At 34.8% G+C, this 21,513-nt stretch overlaps 1 protein-coding gene across 3 annotated transcripts in view; it reads right to left on the reverse strand.

Moving 5' to 3' along the window:
- The window catches only part of LOC149806300 (AP-3 complex subunit delta-1-like), a 113,247-nt gene that overhangs the window by 54,769 nt on the left and 36,965 nt on the right, over window positions 1-21,513 (reverse strand). For all 3 annotated transcript variants that reach the window (XM_089951330.1, XM_089951325.1, XM_089951317.1), the window contains exons 12-18: window positions 16,676-16,821; window positions 11,446-11,594; window positions 8,875-9,001; window positions 5,585-5,688; window positions 4,513-4,744; window positions 2,101-2,246; window positions 660-767 (exon numbers count right to left, since the gene is read on the reverse strand). In XM_089951330.1, the coding sequence (XP_089807456.1) occupies window positions 660-767; window positions 2,101-2,246; window positions 4,513-4,744; window positions 5,585-5,688; window positions 8,875-9,001; window positions 11,446-11,594; window positions 16,676-16,821 (1,012 nt within the window). The remainder of the gene's footprint in view (window positions 1-659; window positions 768-2,100; window positions 2,247-4,512; window positions 4,745-5,584; window positions 5,689-8,874; window positions 9,002-11,445; window positions 11,595-16,675; window positions 16,822-21,513) is intronic.

Consider the following 21,513-nt stretch of genomic DNA (forward strand, 5'->3'; position numbering starts at 1 on the left):
GACCGGTCTGAACTTTACACTTTGCAAAAAGTAAGATAAGGTGGGCATTTGGAATAAAGAGTGGTCTCAATACAAAAATGATGAAGGAAAAAAAAATGAGAAAAAGAACTCCAACTTTTACCCTTCTGTTCATGCGCGAGCAAAATAAACAAATGGAAAATGATGTTTCTAACACAACGAGGCATTAAGCTAATGGAAACTCTCTTGGAAGTCGATGTATTAGGATGTATTCAGAAATAGCCCCCAAAATGTGTTTCCTACTCGCATTTCAGGCAAAAATTACAAAAACCTCCATGGGTTAATGAGTTAACAGTATGAAATAAGCACCTACAGATTTGATTCAAACAATAAAAAATATTATCTTAATTTGTCCAATTGCCTTCAGTTTCAATTATTGCTTTTCATAAATTTTTAAATTACACCTTTTAACTCTTAAGATTATATTTTATAATTATTACATATGTATCAATGCAGTGTCATTTGATTTAGAGTAACTGTTTCCCATCTGATTTCACAATCTGTCCAATCCCAGCATCTGTGTACTCAAGCATGTAATTCAATTTTTATATTTCTTACTGTTCAACATAGTAACTATAAGTACAATTAGGGTGGTACTAATGCATGTATAAATGATCTAACACTGAAAGAAATGTGCATACTTGTAGTCATCCGCACCGGCTGGCAGGAATATATTTGTCCCCAATTTACTAATGTCATCATCAGAACTTTCTGAAGGGGGCTCATTTATCCACTCATCCAAATCCAACCTGAAATGGAAAGAGACACCATTTTGCTGCTGGTATTTATTACACTAAAAAAGTAAAAAGCTTTATCATTATCTAAAATAATTTAACATTGACCTTAATCTAAGATGTGGAAGCATATATTGGACACAAACACACGTCAAGCTTCTGGTATGGCTGACATGGCAAATATAATGGTTTAAAAAAAGACTTTTCTAAGCTTGCAAACTGTCTTAATAAGTAATCTTTCTAAACATTACATAAAAAAAACTTGGAACACCAAATTTTCAGATGCAGAATCTTAACACTGTCACTACCACCATAAAGTTAATCTTCATCTCACCAACAAAAATAATCCATTAACAATGAACAAACACATAATTATGCTACATTATGTATAAATGCAAGACAGCAAAGGTATTTTCATTTGTAAAAATTAATTAATAATAATGAACTATTTTAGATTGGTTGTATCACCAAACAATCTGAATTAGTAAGTAAAATGTTACAAAAAAATTTCAAATACATTTGTACCAATGTGGGATGAACAAAAAAAGTTGTTTTTCAAACTCTTAAGTCATAGGAAGTTGTTGTTGCTTTAGGGTTTAACACCATTTTTCTGCACAAGATAGGCTATACATGGCGGCCAGTAAACCCGGGAAAGCCCCAGAAAGAACCACCGACCCACGAGAAGCTACTGGCAAGCTTTCTCACATACACACATTGGCTGAATCCAAGACTCAAACCCATGCAGACAGAGGTGAGATGGCAGTGATCCGTAGCAGAGAGCACTTTTGACTGCTTGGCCACTCGGGGCCCCTCATAGGAAGTAAATATGACATTTATGTATGGCAAATTAAACTTGAAATTTGGTTGGACAATCCTACCATTATGTATTAGTACCAAACTTGAATGGCATCTATAAAGCTTGAAATAATAAGGATTTTATTGGAACTTTGTCTTCTGTGTCATCACCTTATTATAACCTCTAAACTCAAGGTGTAAATCAACAATCCTGACCATTCACTTAAGAAAACGTATAAACTCAAGGTGTAAATCAACAATCCTGACCATTCACTTAAGAAAACAACATGCTATTATAACACAAAACACAGGTTGACAAAACACTGAAAAGGAAAACTGAATACTGGGCACCTATACAGATGCTACTCATAAATACAACTTTGAAAAAACATACAAAAAGTAAAAAAAAATTGGAGCTGAGTCAATGAATCAGTTTTCATGCAAGATTCACTCAAATTGTAAGACTGATAAAACCACACACAAATTCCATAAAGTTACATTTCATATGAAAAATATTTGCTACAATAGTATTTATAAACAAATTTCAACATACCCCTCTGGTACTGGGACTTTCTTCTGTGCCTTGGGTGCCACCGGATTGAGTTCCCCCTCAAAAAGTTCTGCCAAATCCTCTGCAACTTCTCCTCCTTTTTGCTGATACTTCATGACATATTTCACAAGCTGCAGCATACAGCAGGCCTGAAAACAGATAAAGACTTGTTATTCCAAGATGGATTAGCAATTCTGACTTATGTGCTTCAATAATACAGCCAGTTGCATTTGGAGAAATATAACTTTTGAGAAAAAAACTTTTTTTCTTCATTCAGTTAAAGGGAACCTGACCTTTGCCCTTTTTATTCATAAATAGACAGACTTCTTCCTTACACCAGACTGGTTCAAGTTTATAACGTATAACTAATGTTTTCTGAAGAAACAACTTTTCTTCCTCCAGTCAGTGACTCTGACCTTTGACCTTTCGACTCCAAAATTAAATAACTTCTTCTTACCTGAGGTAAGAGCTATCCACAAGGTTTGATCCAGGTATGTGATGTAAAAGCAAGTTAATGTGCAGAAACCAATTTTTCTTCCTTCAGTTAATGACCTTGACATTTGATCTTTTCACCCTGAAAGCTACAGGCTTCTTCCTTACCCTTTGTTCGGGGTTTCCTTTCAGCCCTAAAATTAATAGACTTCTTTCTTACCTGATGTGAGAGCTATCCACAAGGTTTGATCCAGGTATGTGATGTAAAAGTAAGTTACAGTACAGAAACTAATATTTCTTCCTTCAGTTAATGGCCTTGACCTTTGATCTTTTCACCCTGAAAGCTATAGGATTCTTCCTTACCCCAAGTTCAAGATATCCAGACATTTTAGTGAAGGTAAATGCTGTAGAACTGAAGTCATCATGCACAAAAGGAAAAGTTAATAGATAGTCAGAATCATAGCATAATATGCTCTGTCGAAACTGCAAGTCTATAAAATAAGGGAAAAGATGATAGAGACAACCAAGCCTGCAACTGTTATCCCTACTCTTTCTGAAGAAAAGCAGTGTTCATGTGAGACCAGCCATACTATGTATGCATGTGTTGTCATGGACTTGATATGCTCTGATCTGGTTTGTAAAAGTGACCACCTTTCCATGTTTCGGCAAATTTTGATCCTGTTTCAAGTGGTATGGATTGATGGTGAATAGAGAGTAAACCAGTAAATAATTATTGATGCATATAAAGCCAGTCACTGTGACCTGTTTTCCCCTGAGGTGGTTCAAATCTTTACTAAATAAAATGAAGATACTATGCATACAAGTAAAGCTATGTAAAACAAAAAGTTCCTTGAAGACCAAAGGTCTACATTGACAAAAAAGAATTTTCCAGGAATTCAAGGTAAAACCATTTCTTAACTGCAGAGTGTTGAAACCACCTTTATATTCTTCAGCAATAACAAGATTTTCAAATTAGCTGCCAGGATGCACATACAGGATGACAGCTTGGCACACATCTTCATTTAGAATAAAGTAGGCATTATTATAAGCTGTTAGGTGAAAACACCATGTCATGAAGATTATCCATTCAGAGCAAGAAGTGAAAACAAGATTTTCAAGACAGTCTTCATGGCATTTATATTGGATGTTTGACTGGCACCATTTCTGCTCATGACTAACTACATATCATAACAAGTCTACTGACGAAACTCCATTATGATATAATGGGTTGCCATCATATGGAAGGAGCAGAGATAATTTTTCCAAATGGATACCATGTTGACCAATATGGCCACTGCAGCAATCATCTTGAAAATCTAATCACTAGCTCCTGAATGGAAAGTCATACTGACATTGACATTTTCATTATGGAACACCTAAAACACATAAGACATCTTCTGATGAAACCCCCATTTCAAAATGACTGTCAGTTAAAGACGAGTAGTGAAAACAAGATTTTCAAGATTGCCACATACTGGACATAAGATCAGCACCATTTCAATTTAGAATCAACAAAGCATTATTTATAAGTCCCAAGTTAAAAAACTCATTCAGGATAAGTGATGACAAATTGGTCACTGTGGCAGCCAAACCAAAATCAAGCACCAAACAGATGGACAGACATTGTGAAAGTCAATAATAACAAGTAAAAAGATAGGAGTCGATGTATCTGCCAGTGAATTTTCACTGAAAGTCAATATTTTCTATTCAACTCCTGGATTAATTTTATATTCTAGGAACTTCTCATGTAAAAGTGCAATTTTAAAAGTGTTAGCAGTCAAAATTGGAAAACTGTGGATTTCAGTTGTGGTAATACTTTTGCAAAATTAAGTTCACAGTTGTTGTATAAAACGAACATCTGCAACAGTAAAAATATCAAAGATCTCACCAAGTCCTCAAATATAAGACTTTTTATCACCATTAAATTAAAAGAAAACTATTCAACATTTCAACTTCTTAAAATATACAAAACACTACACTGACCCTTTCCTGGACCTCTAGGTCTGCACTTTGTATAAACATAGGCAGTTTGTCTGTCAGCAGCTGTCCCATCTCCTTCATCAATTCTTTGTCTTCATTCTCCTCGGCTGATTTCTGTATCTTACAGTACAGTTTGATGATGTTCTGTACATACACACTTTGGATGTGACCTGGCAATGCTGTGATCTTTGGTTTCAGCATGGCCTCCAGCGTGTTCTTGGGCTCCTTCAAATGTCTGCAAAATAAACAAGCCTGCTTATTTGTGCACTGAAAAATTTCTTAACGATGCATGAACTGAGAACTATGATCCAATAACTTGAGAGTACTGTGAATTCACTTAGTTTCAATTATATCAATTTTCATTGATTTACAAATTTGACATTTTCATTGGCGCTTAATTTCATGGATTGTAACAGAGGGTATTTCTTCTACTGAAGAATACTTGATACCTGAGATCTGAAATTCAAGGAGTGTAGTGGGGGATCCTTGGTACTTGAGTCACGAAATTTATGGAGTAAGGGGGTCTTGCCATTTCTAACAACTGAGTTTTGAAATTCATGGATTTTTATAAAGGGGTGTTGCTGTTTCTACCCATTCAGTCTTGAAATCCATGGATTATAAAGGGGTCTTGCTGTTTCTATCCATTCAGTTTTGAATTCATGGATTATAAAGGGGTCTTGCTGTTTCTACCCATTCAGTCTTGAAGTCCATGGATTATAAAAGGGTCTTGCTGTTTCTACCCATTCAGTCTTGAAATCCATGGATTAAAAAGGGGTGTTGCTGTTTCTACCCATTCAGTCTTGAAATTCATGGATTACAAAGGGGTCCTGCTCTTTCTACTGATTCAGTCTTGAAATTCATGGTTTTTATAAAGGGGTCATTGCTGCTTCTAACAATTCAGTTGTGAAAATCATGGATCAAAATGGGTCTTGCTGTTTCTCCTCAAGAACTGTTGGTAATTCTGTCCTGAAATTCATCAATGCAGCAATCAAGTATTCCATTAAACATGGTACCCCATTAATAATAACTGTAAATGTATTTTTGGAAAACATGAAATTTACAAAAGGATACTCACTCTGCAAACTCTCCACAAATCCAGGCTGCTGCATACAGAACCTCACATATTCCATTTCTCTGGGAGTTGTTGGCTAGCAAATGTGAATTTTCTAGAAGAATAGCCTGCCAAAAAAATCAGCTATCAGTATATTTTCTGTGACATATTTATGTCAACATCTTCGAGTATGAAAACGTCTGATCCACAAGCTTTATCCTCATAACCGAGTCACAAGAAACGATAAACATGAATAACATAATCTTCTTAGCCCCACCTATATCCATCCTATAGCTAATATACACTTAGATCGGAAACAATGTAACAGAGCTTGATTAAAATGTTTTTATTAATCTAGTCAATTCGGGATTTTTTGCCAGATGATTGTGGCAGATTACTAAAAACCAGAGGAACAATAGTGGCATGCCAACACAATATCACCAATCTTATAAAATGGCACAATTTCAGAATAAGAGCAATTTTATTTAGGTTAATTATAGAATGAGTTTTTTTTTCAAGGTCTCATTTCATTCTGAATAAGTATGTTCATCAGGTAATCAACCAAGACCACTAGCCGTGCTTTTAATAAAATCCTAACATTGTGCAATTTGTATTTCCAGTAATGATCAAGTGACAAACACATTATAATAAATGCTATCGGATCAAATAAATAGAAGCTAATGATGGAAATTGGCCACCAAATGACACACGCAATTGCAAAACATTTAAATAAACATATATGAAACTAATGTGCAATGTGTACCCACTCTTTTCATAAAACATATATGAAACTAATGTGCAATGTGTACCCACTCTTTTCATAAAACATATATGAAACTAATGTGCAATGTATACCCACTCCTTTCATAAAACATATATGAAACTAATGTGCAATGTGTACCCACTCCTTTCATAAAACATGTATGAAACTAATGTGCAATGTGTACCCACTCCTTTCAGAAAACATATATGAAACTAATGTGCAATGTGTACCCACTCCTTTCATAAAACATGTATGAAACTAATGTGCAATGTGTACCCACTCCTTTCAGAAAACATATATGAAACTAATGTGCAATGTGTACCCACTCCTTTCATAAAACATGTATGAAACTAATGTGCAATGTGTACCCACTCCTTTCAGAAAACATATATGAAACTAATGTGCAATGTGTACCCACTCCTTTCATAAAACATGTATGAAACTAATGTGCAATGTGTACCCACTCCTTTCAGAAAACATAGATGAAACTAATGTGCAATGTGTACCCACTCTTTTCATAAAACATATATGAAACTAATGTGCAATGTGTACCCACTCTTTTCATAAAAATGCCATTAGAGACCTCCATATGATTTAGCAGTATCACATATTTTATTTTTAAGATTTTACAACAGTAGAAACTGTCTTGAAAGACCACCCTTTCTGGAATAAAATTAAGGTCTCTCAGGACAGGTGGTCTCTAATAACAGGTCATAACACTATATAATCATTAAACTTGTGCATTGATAATATGGTCTCTCAAGACAGGTGGTCTCACATAAAAGTGGTCTTTCAATACAGGTTTTACATTATTACAATGGGGTTCACTGATTCATGAGAAGAAAAACCCATTCTATAATAATTACTATTATTAAACTTCAGTATGATGTCCATAAGGGCTGTTCCAATAAAACAAACAGGGAGGGCACTTTTAAAGTGGGGTACTCACCCAAAGATGCAATTCAGAATTTTCTTATCATTTTAAAAAACTGCCTTCATGGGTACCAAGTATGTTTAAATGGAACATCCTTAACACTAAGGTTTGCTGACATCGTGATTTTTTTATTATTTACCTCCGACTCCTGACCTGGGAAACCCAGGATCACTTAGACAAGGAATATCTAGTCTATCCATGCCAGAGTGTTCTCAAATATCTATGAATTTGTACTTATGAAGGCACTTGTTATATCTTCATGATCCCTTTGACCTCTTCTAGTCTCCACACACCCAAGGGGTCAAAATGGAAGTCTAAACCATTATTGCAATTTAAAACTCATACATAAAGCGATATAGCTGAATCTTGGATTATAATTATGTTTGTGACTGGCATGGAAAGATTTATTAAATCCTTTTGTTAGAATTTAGACTACTGCCCTGGAGATGCAGTGACAAATTAAACTCATCAAAGTTAAGTATTCTCAAAGATGAGGGCATAGCTTTTGGTGATGTCCTAATTTCTGACCTCTATAAGACCCTTCCTGTCAATGAGGATCAGGAATCACACCAGAATTTAAAACCCTCCCACAAATTTACAGTTCATTTGGAAGTCACATGTTAATTTTGATGAGTGTGTCAATGGTGGGAAGAAAAGCTGTGTTTACAAGAATGGACATACGGATGGATGAAAAGATGAAACTAATATACCTGCTTTTTTCCAAAGTACAGGCATAATACACTGCATGCTGCTCTACCAACTAACTGAATATAAAACAAGCTTTCTTATCTGCTATAATTTACAGCCATATCATTTTCTTTGTGCATTATACTTTTCTTTTGCCATCTCAAAATCTATAGACCAAAAGTTAGACCACTCGGCCACCTAGTGTCATCTCAAAATCTATAGACCAAAAGTTAGACCACTTGGCCACCTAGTGCCATCTCAAAATCTATAGACCAAAAGTTAGACCTCTCGACCACCTAGTGCCATCTCAAAATCTATAGACCAAAAGTTAGACCACACGGCCACCTAGTGCCATCTCAAAATCTATAGACCAAAAGTTAGACCACTTGGCCACCTAGTGCCATCTCAAAATCTATAGACCAAAAGTTAGACCACTTGGCCACCTAGTGCCATCTCAAAATCTATAGACCAAAAGTTAGACCACACGGCCATCTAGTGCCATCTCAAAATCTATAGACCAAAAGTTAGACCACTCGGCCACCTAGTGCTATCTCAAAATCTATAGAACAAAAGTTAGAACACTCGGCCAACTAGTGCCATCTCAAAATCTATAGACCAAAAGTTAGACCACTCAGCCACCTAGTGCCATCTCAAAATCTACAGACCAAAAGACACATCAAATAAATTTCATTCTCTCCTTACTAACACTATAACAAACCTGGTACAATGAGATTAATGGAATAATCTGTCTCACTAGAGTACCATGCCACAGTATACTTACTCTATATCACTTAAATAGACTTAATACAAAAGTATTCACAACAATGAGATGATGCCCCCCTGCCATTAAGGTCAGGTATATGATACACATGTCTAATCATTAGTTACATGCAGGTTTAACAATAAGTTCATTGAAGTGTAAGCAACTACCATCTGTAAGACTGCAAATGGCCTGATGGCTTCTACTCGTATGGCCACATCCAGCATCTGTGATGCAATTAGGCGTCCATGTCGTGTTCCCTCCATTCTGGTCAGTTCCACCAAAACACTCACATACCTGGAGACATTGCAGAAATATAGAGGTAGCAATATAAACATTGGTGTGTAATACACGGTACATCTGTTATAGTTTATAAAATGGCATTTTTTAATTCCTCCAAAACGGTGAATGAATAAAATTACACAAGTATGACTTAATAAAGCCAGCCAGTAAGAAACACAAACAACTGATGCCCGAATGGTCCTCATGTACACATGGCTATGATGACGATAATTCATATAAATACTAACAGAATAATGGAACTCTGCAATTATGTGAGTATCTTTCAAAACATAATTGAAAGACTTATTATCATCTCCATTTTGTAGTAATACACCTTTTGGATCAGAATAAAATCTGAATAATAACTTTTTATTAATGACAGCATTTAAAAGGGGAAGAGACACATGTAGAGAGAGATGGTCAGACAGGGACATGAAATGTGTCTTTATGACACAAATGACTGCCAATATGATGCAATTAATGGACAGGTCAAACAAGGGCCATAACTTCTGCTGGAAAAAGTGAAAATCAAATATTATCTAGATGCTTTTAATGTGAAGTCTCATATCAAATTAAGTTTCAATCCATTAAATCCTTCAAAGGCTATAATTTAAGCTCAAAATTCCAAGTCCAACATGGGCAATAACTCCATAAAACTGGTTGGAAAATAATACAAATTGAAATATCCTTCAAACGTTATTGTGCAGAATCTAAAGTAAAATGTACAAAGACAATCATAGGTCATGAATTTTTACACTTTTGCCAGAAAATTTACTTGGGTCTATGCTGCCAGGATTTTATGTACAGTGGACAACTCTCCCTTTGTAACCAATATAAGGGGGACCAGAAAAACAAGAGGGACGGGTAAATGGCAATAGTTCAATATGTATACTTAAAACTACAATATTCATATCTCTTTCTTCCTGCTCCACTGGTTGAGATCTATTGAAATCAAAATCTTTTAAAAGATGCTGCCTCTAGTTGTAATCTGTTGAATGTTTCTGATCTTAAGTTTTTCCTTATCTGTGTATGAATATTGTTCTGTGCTGAGTACACCCTTTCACAGTCTGCAATCTTCAGAGACATAACCATAGAAAGCTTAGCCAGCTTAAACAAGTTCAAAAACTGTTCTTTATGGTTGTTATGTACAATTTTCCATAGCTCAAAGGTATTACCTTTTGGATACTTCTGCTCCAAAATAAGATTTTTCACTAACATAAGCTCTGCCAAAGTTTCACATTCTTGATTCAGTGCTTTACTGACTACGATGCCATATTTCTTATCTGTTCCATAATGCTCTATTAGGGTTTTTAAGTCAATCAAGCCATAGTGTGCTTGTTCAGAGGTATTTTGATCAAATAAAAATCTAAACTTCTTAATTTCATTTTTGATTTGTTGGGCTCTTCAGTTTATCTTAACACTAATAGGTTATATAGTTTTGTAGCACAAGATCCTGTAAGGCTAAATGGTTTAAGAAAAGAAATTAAAACTGCACTATACTTGCCTAAATTGTCTGTATTGTAATTATCCTTGCTATTTTGCTTTTCCTATTATCCTTGCTATTTTGCTTTTCCTACATTTAATTTCCAAATATCAATGAAAAGGGGGCTGAATGACATTATGTCTTATTTACTCATATTTAACACCATTTTTGGGTTCAAACTCACTCAATGGTATCGCCATACATACTTTCCCAGCTCCATTAATGATGTAATTAATAACTTTAAAAGTCATCATCAGTATTTGCTGATTGAAATCATCATCTGATGATGAACCATGCTCAGAATCATTTTGGGTTTTCTAGTTAACCCATATTTTAAACATGCTTTTGTAAAACTCCCTGGATGCAAAGAACAAGCTATGACAGAATAATTGTTGAAGAGTACAATGTGCCATTCAAAATGCTTAATCCAGGGCACAATGTGCCATTCAAAATGCTTGCACCAGGGCACAATGTACCACGGAAATTTAGTTTAATAACCACTCGTGTGAAGCTGAAGAACCCATCGGTGTAAACAGTTGCCTATCTGAAAAAATGGCAGATGTCGCAACAAGCACAAGAATACTTCTACTGGCACGACTTATGCCACAAAAAGCACTTTATGGGTGAATGGTTAAATAAACCTGTATATTGTGCTGAGGACATATTCATATGCACGAGTTTAAATTAATTTGCAAGAGTACTTGTGCATCATCTGTCAATCTACAGTATAAATCTGTAGTTTCTTCCAAGCCAAAATATTAGGCTGATAAGATATTGGAAATTATAATGTGATGCCACGAAATCTTTAGTAATTGACAAAAATTCTGCATTTTACATTACTTTTACAACCAGATCATAAACAATATTAAGTAACTATGTTGATATCATAGTGAATACAATTTTCCCAAATAAACATGTCAAGCTTTAGTTGTCTTGTAATTTACAGTATTATTGAATACCAAAGCTAGCCACTGACCATTCAAAGTTTGTGACAAAATGGTAATTGGACTGGCTGGAGATTTCTATAATTTTTGCCAGCAGTTCGTCACGGTAGTATGTGCCCTCAGCCTTATCCATGTGAATCATGAGCTTCTTCACTATCTCCATCAGATTCTTCTTGGAGACCTAGAAGTATAAAGACCTTATCTTTGACATGAACTGTTTAAATTTAAAGTACACCTCTCCCTCGATAACTAGCGCACATCAGGGTCCACAAATCGCATTGACATCGATAAAACCGTGGGGGGGGGGGAACATCATTAGGGAACTGTGTTGTTTAACGACTGAATCCTCATTTTACAATCACGTTGATAATAATTTTTAATAATGTGCTTTTTCTAATGAAGTTGTTCATTATTCTGTTTAAATAACATTTTTTTCTTCAAAATATCCAACATATGAAAGATCGTTCCAACTGGTTTGAACAACCATCACGTGTACGCGAAAAATCTGTGTATTACATCACTGCTTTTTGTTTTCTTGATGAGTCTGGTTCCCTTAGTGGTGTTTAATAGTATCTTGCCAGATCGGTAGTCCATAATTTGGGAACTAGACTAACTGCTGATACACCACCAAATAAGATTCCTTTTTTTCAAAAACATGTGACATTGTTTTTGTGACACGTCTACGTTTAAACTAAATTTTTTATTGTTCAATTAGTACAAGGTTAATGTCGTGATTTCAATGGAAGTCATAATGAAATTTCTTATCATCGCTGAGGATATCTCTAAATGCCAGTTCAAGAATTCTCTGAAACTCGCTTGCCCACAATGGTCCGTATCTGTGAAATCAAACTCTATATTTTATGATATATTCATTTCGCTTGGCTGCCTTGTTATCTTTGATCACAGTTATGAAAGAGTCAGTTAATTTAAGGTAGTCTCTGTTACATACACAATAATGTTTATTACAGTGTTCGATTGATGAAATGAAGTGAGTTCACCCAATATACGACTGAGGCCGCTAGATTTTAAGTTAGTCTGATTTTTGTGCCTTTTAACTTTTCTTTTATTCCACCTCCTTTTTTTATTATTCAAAAGACATAATTAACGCGATAATACAAAGGAGGCCAGCTTTTAATTCAGTGCAATAATACAACAAATACTTCCACAAGTCACTTATCAAAACACGGTCGGCACTTAATTAGGTTCTCAGAGAAACGCTAGCAGACATAACTGTTATGGTAGATTGACACATTTTACGTTTAATTACAAGAGGACACATTGCATTTATGACAATTACACTTAAAAGGAACTAAAAGATGGAACTAGAGCACAAATTTCTATTGATCATTTTTTTAATTTCATTTGTATTTATTTATTAAAGTACATCCTCCACTCGGCATAAGTGACATTTTCATTGATCAAAATTTCCTTACATATCGTTAATTGCGGTATACTAGGAACGTCGTTTGGAAAGAAAATGTAAAAACTTGTATGAGCTATTTTTAAATTTGATATTTCATAGTGATGATTAAAATTTCCAGGTCCTATCTACCGTTTTCAACGATAAAACGAGCGATACATCAAAGTTTCCATTACCAATTTTGATTGTGATTTTCTTCAAGTTCAACAAATAGAGATACATTTTTGGGGCATTTCCGGGTTTAAAAAAATGGATCCACGCCTGACACCGCGTTATAAGTGGGTTCATGAGTTATCAGGGCATGAGTTATCAAGGGAGTGGTGTACACTGAGATGAAATTGCTGTGTTTTGGCTTTGATAATATCAACATAATCCACTAGAGAGAAACAGAGTGAGGTAGGTAGACAGATGGATAGAAAAATAGATGAATAGCCAGACAGTCTGATAGATACATGAATAGACAGTTGACAAATACATTAATAGACAGTCTGACAGACACATTAATAGACAGTCTGACAAATACATTAATACAGTCTGACAGATGTGTGAATAGCCAGTCTGATAGATACATGAATAGACAAAAAGTCTGACAAATGCATTAATAGACTGTCTGACAGATGTGTGAATAGCAAGACAGTCTGATAGATACATGAATAGACATACACGAATAGACAGTCTGACAGATCAGACATGATTCTGGTTTTCCGTTAAAAAATGCTGAAACAATTTAAAGGGGATTTGGGGGTCCTCCCCCAACGGGGTCTCGAGGGGCAGTGCCCATGATGTGGGGGTCAGGCCCCCGGCCAAACATGCATTTTACACTCATATTGATACTGAAGTTATTTTATGCACATGCCAGTGTTCACATCGTAATTACAGTCATAATAATTTTGCAATTTTTTGCAGAAAACATATTACACTTTTCTCTCTTTTCATAACAAATTTGTAAAATGAACACCCAAGTACATCAACTATATACAAATAATCCCATACATTCGCTTGTCTTTTTCTCCAATGGACACAACCTGTTGATATTCCAGTTGAGCTCTTTTTGCGGCTTTGGCAAAGATTTCTTTAGCCTTCCTTTTTGTCACCACTGACTTTTTTGGCTCAATGTGCAATCGTTTCTTTTCCTTCTCAATGAGATCCTTTTTCCTTTCAAGCTGGTGAATGTATTGGCGACATGCAATGCGCATCTTCTGACAGAGGGCTACATCTGTTCTCTATGCAAGAAATCTTTCTTCTTATAGTAATTAACTGCACTTTTTCCAGATGTCTTCTGAGCTTCAATTTTAATGTATACAGCTTCTTTTATAGGTGCTGTTCCAAACTCTTGTGATTACCATAACTCAGACCTTTCTTGCTGAGATCACAAAAATGCCAGTCCTCTAGCGCTCAGTTTTCTTATAAACTGACCAACTAAATTTCAGTCAACTTTTCACTCAAGCCAATCCCATTTCCATACGTTTTTTAAAACTTTATCAAAACTTTTCGTGTCATGGTCTCTCTCAACAACTTGGGTCACCATGTTTTGAAACCATGCTTCTTCTTTCCATAGCCATCAGTTTCCATCATACGAAGATTCACTGGATGAATTTCAACCTTTGACCAATCAGAATACACATTAAAAGAGTCGTGTGCTAACTAATATATGGAACGAATAATTTACAAGGGTTGTTGTGTAATGGGATTGGAGATGATATAAAAATGGACTATATCAAGAAAAATCTGATTCAAGTCAAGAGAAAAGCAGAATTTCGCTTTAAAATGGAGAAAAATCATGTCTGGATAGATACAAGAATAGCCAGACAGTCTGATTGATACATAAATAGGCAGACAGTCTGATAGATACTTGAATAGCCAGACAGGTCTCATAGATACTTGAATCACCAAAGAGTCTGACTGATACATGAATAGTCAGACAGTCTGATATATACATGAACTGCCAGAGTGATACATGAAAAGCCATAGAATGACAGATACATGAATAGCCATAGAGTGATAGCTACATGAATAGCATGAGTGATTGAGAGATATATGAACAGCCATAGAGCCTGATTGATACATGAATACCAGACAGTCTGATACATGAATAGCCAGACAGTCTGATATATACATAAATAGCCACTAAGTCTGACTGACACATGAAAAGCCAGACAGACTGAGATACATGACTTGCCAGACAGTCTGATAGATACATGCATAATCAGACAGATTGATATATAGATAGGAAGATAATGTTAACAAAGACTTCCCCAGTAGTAAAAAAAGTTCCCTAAGGTAATATGCTTTTGTAAAATGATTGTTTACTTTGCATTTTAAAATCACATGACCATTATGATATTATCATCAATATGATGTCACTTTTCTCATGGTTTATCTTGGTGCTATGAACTCTGGGATTGGCATTAAATGACATGGTTATTACTTCTGTCTCTATGAAATAATTAAAGAAATTTCATAACGAATTTGAATAATCAAAATATAAGTTCGGTGAAAGAAAATTTACAAGTCAATGAAAGGAACATAGACCTTTGGAAATCCTGAACAATCTGCTACTCAGTAATTCTGTTGTGAAAAACGAATGTGATCTCAGTAACTGCGTCATAATAACAAATTCCCAAACCAACATTCACTCACCAATATTTTCTCTTTTTTTGGAGCAGTTATTAAAGAGTTTATGATCTTCAATCTGCACAATCTGATGTATTTTTATGATGGGAAGGAGGGTCCTTATGGTTCTACAGGATAATTATTTCTAAAGTCTTTAAATTTGTGGTTTGAAGCAACCACCAAATCAGAAAGAAATGTTACTGCATTAAAAAATAAATTCTGTAGGCAAACCTAACTCTACAATATATTTATTACATATTCTAATTGTTAAGCATGACGTGATCTGTGGTTAAGTACTGGATCATCCTACATGATGTATGTACCTAGTAAGTCATACATCAGTTGAAGACAGTAAAGAATGATTATTGATAATTAGATCATATTACATAATGTATGTACCTAGTAAGTCATACATTAGTTGAAGACAGTACAAAATGATTATTGAAAATTGGGTAAGTTGGGTAAGTTACATTCATTACTGAAACCTGAATTTTGCTGGAGTTGTTTTGAATTAAAACAAATGAAATAAATATAAACTGAGTAGCAAACCAACACTATTTTTAAATCTCATAAACTATATGGTAATCTATAACCCCAAAGACAGAGAATATGTGGTGATATGTCTACATATATCCTAGCCCTCAAATGATGAGCATGTGCATCCTATATGATCAAGATAGAACAAATTTTTGCTTTAACTTCCATTTCCATTTACTGCACATCTGGATATGGCACATCTTTTTAACTGCAGTTTACAAGAAGAGCTGGAAAAAAACTAATCTCAGACAATAAAACTCAAGTAAACAAATTATATTTATCAGGGAAGTACAACTCGAACACTCTGTGAGAGATCTCTTTGCAGTTTTGATTTTATAACAGAGAAACAAAGATGGTGGACTTGTGTTATTTCTCTGCATGTCATGGTCTTTGTCTTTATAAAAGATAGTATGATGAGGTAAAGTCATTGCATCAAGTTTTAGTCAAGTAAATATACCCTCTATCAAAATAATGTTAAACGTCTGCAGCTCAATTTCCAAATGTTGTTTAATTTTATGAGCATATGGGGTCAATATTTTCCACAAGTACATTTTGCATTTAATGTTAACAATATTCTGAACTGTTTATTTATTGCATTTCTTCTAACAATAATCAATACAGAATTTTGGCATACAATGTCAGCAGCAAGATCTGATTTCAAATGTACACTCAAATTCCAATTTCATACTGACCATGCCATAAAGGAGATCAAGAGCTCGGAGACGGATAGACTCATCCTTGTCATCCAGACACTGTAAGACAAGATCTTTGTGGGCCTGGACACTCTTAGGATGGGTCTGAAGGATTTTGGACATTGCTAACAAGCCCAAGTACTTCACTGAAAGAAATCAAAATAACTCCATTAGAATCTTACATAAACAAAATGTATGAATTTTACTATGTGTTGTTTATTTGTATGCAGTGAATCAAAAATGTATAGAATAAACCTGATATATGCTGATTATACAACATAATAGTGAATGCTTGTTGCTAGACAAGGTCTATATTACAAGCTCTATGCATGGAGGGAAATATGTAAAAACAATGATAATCAAACATGACCATAAACCTGTTTTTTTTGTATATCTTGTCAATTCTAATAAAATGAACTACCCATAAACAAAATGAATCATCTAAAAACCTGTCTGTTTTGTCCAATTCAGCATTTGTCAATATGAAGGTAACTTTAACTCAATAGTCCCCCTAATTATAATGCACTTCATATAATCAAATACTGTGCTTAACTTTTTCAGTCAAAAGAAAACTGTTGAAGATTAACATCTTAACCAAGTCTCTATTTTTATTTAAAATGATGATAGTCCTTATTAAGGCATTCATGGCAGAAGGATTCAAACTTTAAGCCCCATTAGAATAAGAAGAAAACATATCTGAACATGCATAAAAATATGCTGAGCAGATAAATTTATGCACAAATGATCCCCTCTCATTTTCATCCAATTCATGCTTACAAATGACCCCCCTCCCATTTTCCCTTAATTCATGCTTATAAATGACCCCCTCCCATTTTCCCCCAATTCATGCTTACAAATGACCCCCCTCCCATTTTCCCCCAATTCATGCTTACAAATGACCCCCCTCCCATTTTCCCTCAAATCATGCTTACAAATGACCCCCTCCCATTTTCCCTCAATTCATGCTTACAAATGATCCCCCTCCCATTTTCCCTCAATTCATGTTTACAAATGACCCACCTCCCATTTTCCCTCAATTCATGCTTACAAATGACCCACCTCCCATTTACCCTTAATTCATGGTTACAAATGACCCCCCTCTCCCATTTTCCCTCAATTCATGCTTACAAATGACCCCCTCCCATTTTCCCCCAATTCATGCTTACAAATGACCCTCTCCCATTTTCCCTCAATTCATGCTTACAAATGACCCCCTCCCATTTTCCCTCAATTCATGCTTACAAATGACCCCCTCCCATTTTCCCTCAATTCATGCTTACAAATGACCCCCCTCACATTTTCCCTCAATTCATGTTTACCAATGACCCCCTCCCATTTTCCCTCAATTCATGCTTACAAATGACCCCCCTCCCATTTTCCCTCAATTCATGCTTACAAATTACCCCCTCCCATTTTCCCTCAATTCATGGTTACAAATGACCCCCTCCCATTTTCCCTCAATTCATGCTTACAAATGACCCCTTCCCATTTTCCCCCAATTCATGCTTACAAGTTCTAAAGGCAGTTAAAAAGTTTATGAAATGAGCTGAATATTACATGACTTTCACTACTCATAACACAACTGGAAAATTTCATACATAAAAAATGCATCTGTGGTCCTATTTATTATGCAACAGTAAAACCTTTCTATTTCTCATAGATCTTGATACTGGATGTAGCCAGGTGATTTTTCACATTGTAACATAAAATAATACACCCATCATCAGGATAGCTTCCCAAACCTCTGAAATGAACAAGGTTTCAAGTTGTCTCACATATTTCCCAAAAGCAATGTTGTCCCTAATTTGCCTGACTCTCAAACAGCTAGAATCAAAAGGCTGGCTCTGATAAATTTTAGATAGATAAATTTCACGTTCAACTTTACCAATGAAATGAGCTTTACAAAACAACAAAATTTTACCTAAAGTAAAAGAATTAATAAAATCAAAATATCCAAGATACTGATGCAGCCATAAAAGAGAGATTAGTAGAAACTATAAAAATGTAACATTCAACATTACTAAAAAAACATCTAAAAAATGATGCCCTCAAGTGAAATGTAACGTTAACAAAATCTGCACAAGAGAAGCAATATACATTTCAATAAAACCAAAAGTTAGAAGACACTCATTACAATATTGCAACAAAATTATATAGACACCATTAATTTCATTTTCCTACAGCAAAGTCAGACAAAAGTTCCTCAAAGATACTGATCTCCAATTGCTAAAAAAAACTTCTAAGAATTTAAGATTTTATTGCTAAAAAAAAACTTTAAGATTTCAAGATAAGACCATTTCTTCCTTTTCACTATCTCTGACATTTTCAAGCTATAAGATTTTCAAATCATCCACTGTGGCAGCCATACTGGATATAAGATTGTCACCATTTACATTTAGGACAAAACAGACATAATATGAAGTCTTTTGGTAAAAGCATCAGCCATCTAGGGGAAACCATTTTCAAGATGGCCATTGTAGAAGCCATATTGGATGTGCAAGCAGCAACATTCATTCAGAGCCACCTAAACATCATAAAAGTCCTTGGTGAAAATTCCATATCAGAAGGATTAGCTATTCAAAAAATTTCAATTTTAAAGATGACAGCTTTGATAGCCATATTAAACCATGCATCAGCACCATTTTCAACTGAGAACAACTAGATAAATAAACTTTAAATATCTAGTTGATACGTTTTCTTTCACAGAAGACTGGTTTTTAGTGCTTTACCTGCAAGAATAATGGTCCATCAATGACCAATGCTCTTTTGCCTAAAATGAATTTAAAAGAGTCCATCAATGACCAATGCTCTTTTGCCTAAAATGAATTTAAAAGAGTCCATCAATGACCAATGCTTTTTTGCCTAAAATGAATTTAAAAGAGTCCATCAATGACCAATGCTCTTTTGCCTAAAATGAATTTAAGAGTCCAAGATAAAACTATTTCTGATTTTTATTTGCATTCCTAATATACTTGACCAATAACAAGATTTTCAAAATTAGCTTCTTTGGAGGGCATATTAGATGTAAAATCAGCACCATTGCATTTAGAACCAATTAGACATCATTAGAAGTCTTCTGATAAAAATATCATGTCTATATAGGTATTAACAAGAAGACTTTCAAGATGGACATTGTGGCCATAACACTTGGCACCATTTTCATTTAAGATGAACTAGATATGATTAGAAAACTTTTGGTGAAAACAACATGATGATGTAGCCACTGATTCAGGAGTAGCACTAATAACAATTAAAAACAGCTACTATGGTAGCCATATTTTGGATGTGAAACCGGCATAATTTTCATTAAGGATCAACCAGATACTTCTGGTGTGTGTGTGTGTGTTTTGGATTTTTGACATAGCTTTAAAAAAAATTCAGTCATATCACTACAATGTCTTTCACTAGGGCTTAATGCCACAGACATGGAGCATCATGTCCCACCCAGTCACATTATCCTGACACCAGCCGACCAGTCCTAACACTAATCTCCTAATGCTGAGCACCTAGTGGGGCAGCTGTTAGTACCAATTTTTAAAGTCTTTGTTATGACTCAACCGGGGTTCGAACCCATGACCTCCTGCATCTGAGGCAGATGCTCTAACCACTAGGCCATAGGCCAGTGGAGTGGTCCCATAAGTCTTTTGGTGAAAACCCACATGTTGATATACCTTTCCATTTAGAAGCAGTGATAACAAGATTGTCAATTTTACTTATGTAGTAGTTGAATCACAAGAGGAAACCATGTTCTAAAAATCAATCTGCACCACTGACATTCTGCACACAAAGACTGGTCACATAGTTACATGACCATATAAAAACTTGATATAGTCTATTATAAATACTGCAGTGATTTGTTTCAAAATACATGGCCTCTTTTAGCATTCTGATTTGCCATTGAAATTAAAAGTTTTAAATGGAAATACAATTTTGTCTGAAGTAACATTTAGTCTGCAGCAGTTTGGTCAACAGAACTCATCATTACAGCAATGTTACCCATTGTTATGTAATCATGCAAGCAGCCATAGCTCGTGTTTAAAAATGTTTGTGGTAAAGTTTTATTTTCATTTTGAGCACCATTTCAGTTTGGGATTTAACTGCTAAAACAATATGCACATTGAAAATATTAATGAAGAAGAAGAAGGGAAAAAATGTATCATCTGACAATAACTTTCAGTTTTCTGATGTAAACCTTTTTACCAATGCTGAAATTTGTTCAGAAGCTTTCCAGATGAAATGAATACAATTCTTTCAAACACTTTCTTTGGAACATGCAAAGGGATTTCAGCAAGGGTAAACAATATAGATCTGATAAAAATAAAAAGTCAAAATATCTTATCTTTATGGCCATACAACATTTTTTTACCAAATAATTTTTGATGGGTTTTACAATCCTGAGAATTCATCCACCGTCACATAATGGAAGCTGCGAACAACCAATGCCAAACTTTCAGTCTCTAAATCTACTGGTTCATTGTATACGACTATCCAAAACTGATAAACCAGTCAAACAACAATGGTGTCTATTCACAGAATACAATATTACTCATGTTTTAAGATTATTTTAGTGTATCTAATGAATACCTACTGAACATTTAACAGAAGGCCACAAAACAAAAAACATTTGGAGTTTTTCTGTAAAGGATTAATGCAATGATACTGTGTTGCAAGCATGGGCTAAATTTTATACTTGCCAGTTAATTTTTTTTATGCAACACTAGCATAATACATGTTACATCTTGAGAACAATTATTGTGATGAGTATTGCAATACAAAATGGTTGGTGAAACCATCTGTTTTCGTTTAGAAGCAACCAGACATCATAAAGAATTCATCAT

Source organism: Sinohyriopsis cumingii, chromosome 1 (assembly GCF_028554795.1).
Source record: "Sinohyriopsis cumingii isolate HCF-2022 chromosome 1, ASM2855479v2, whole genome shotgun sequence".
In the NCBI taxonomy this organism is placed as follows: domain Eukaryota; kingdom Metazoa; phylum Mollusca; class Bivalvia; order Unionida; family Unionidae; genus Sinohyriopsis; species Sinohyriopsis cumingii.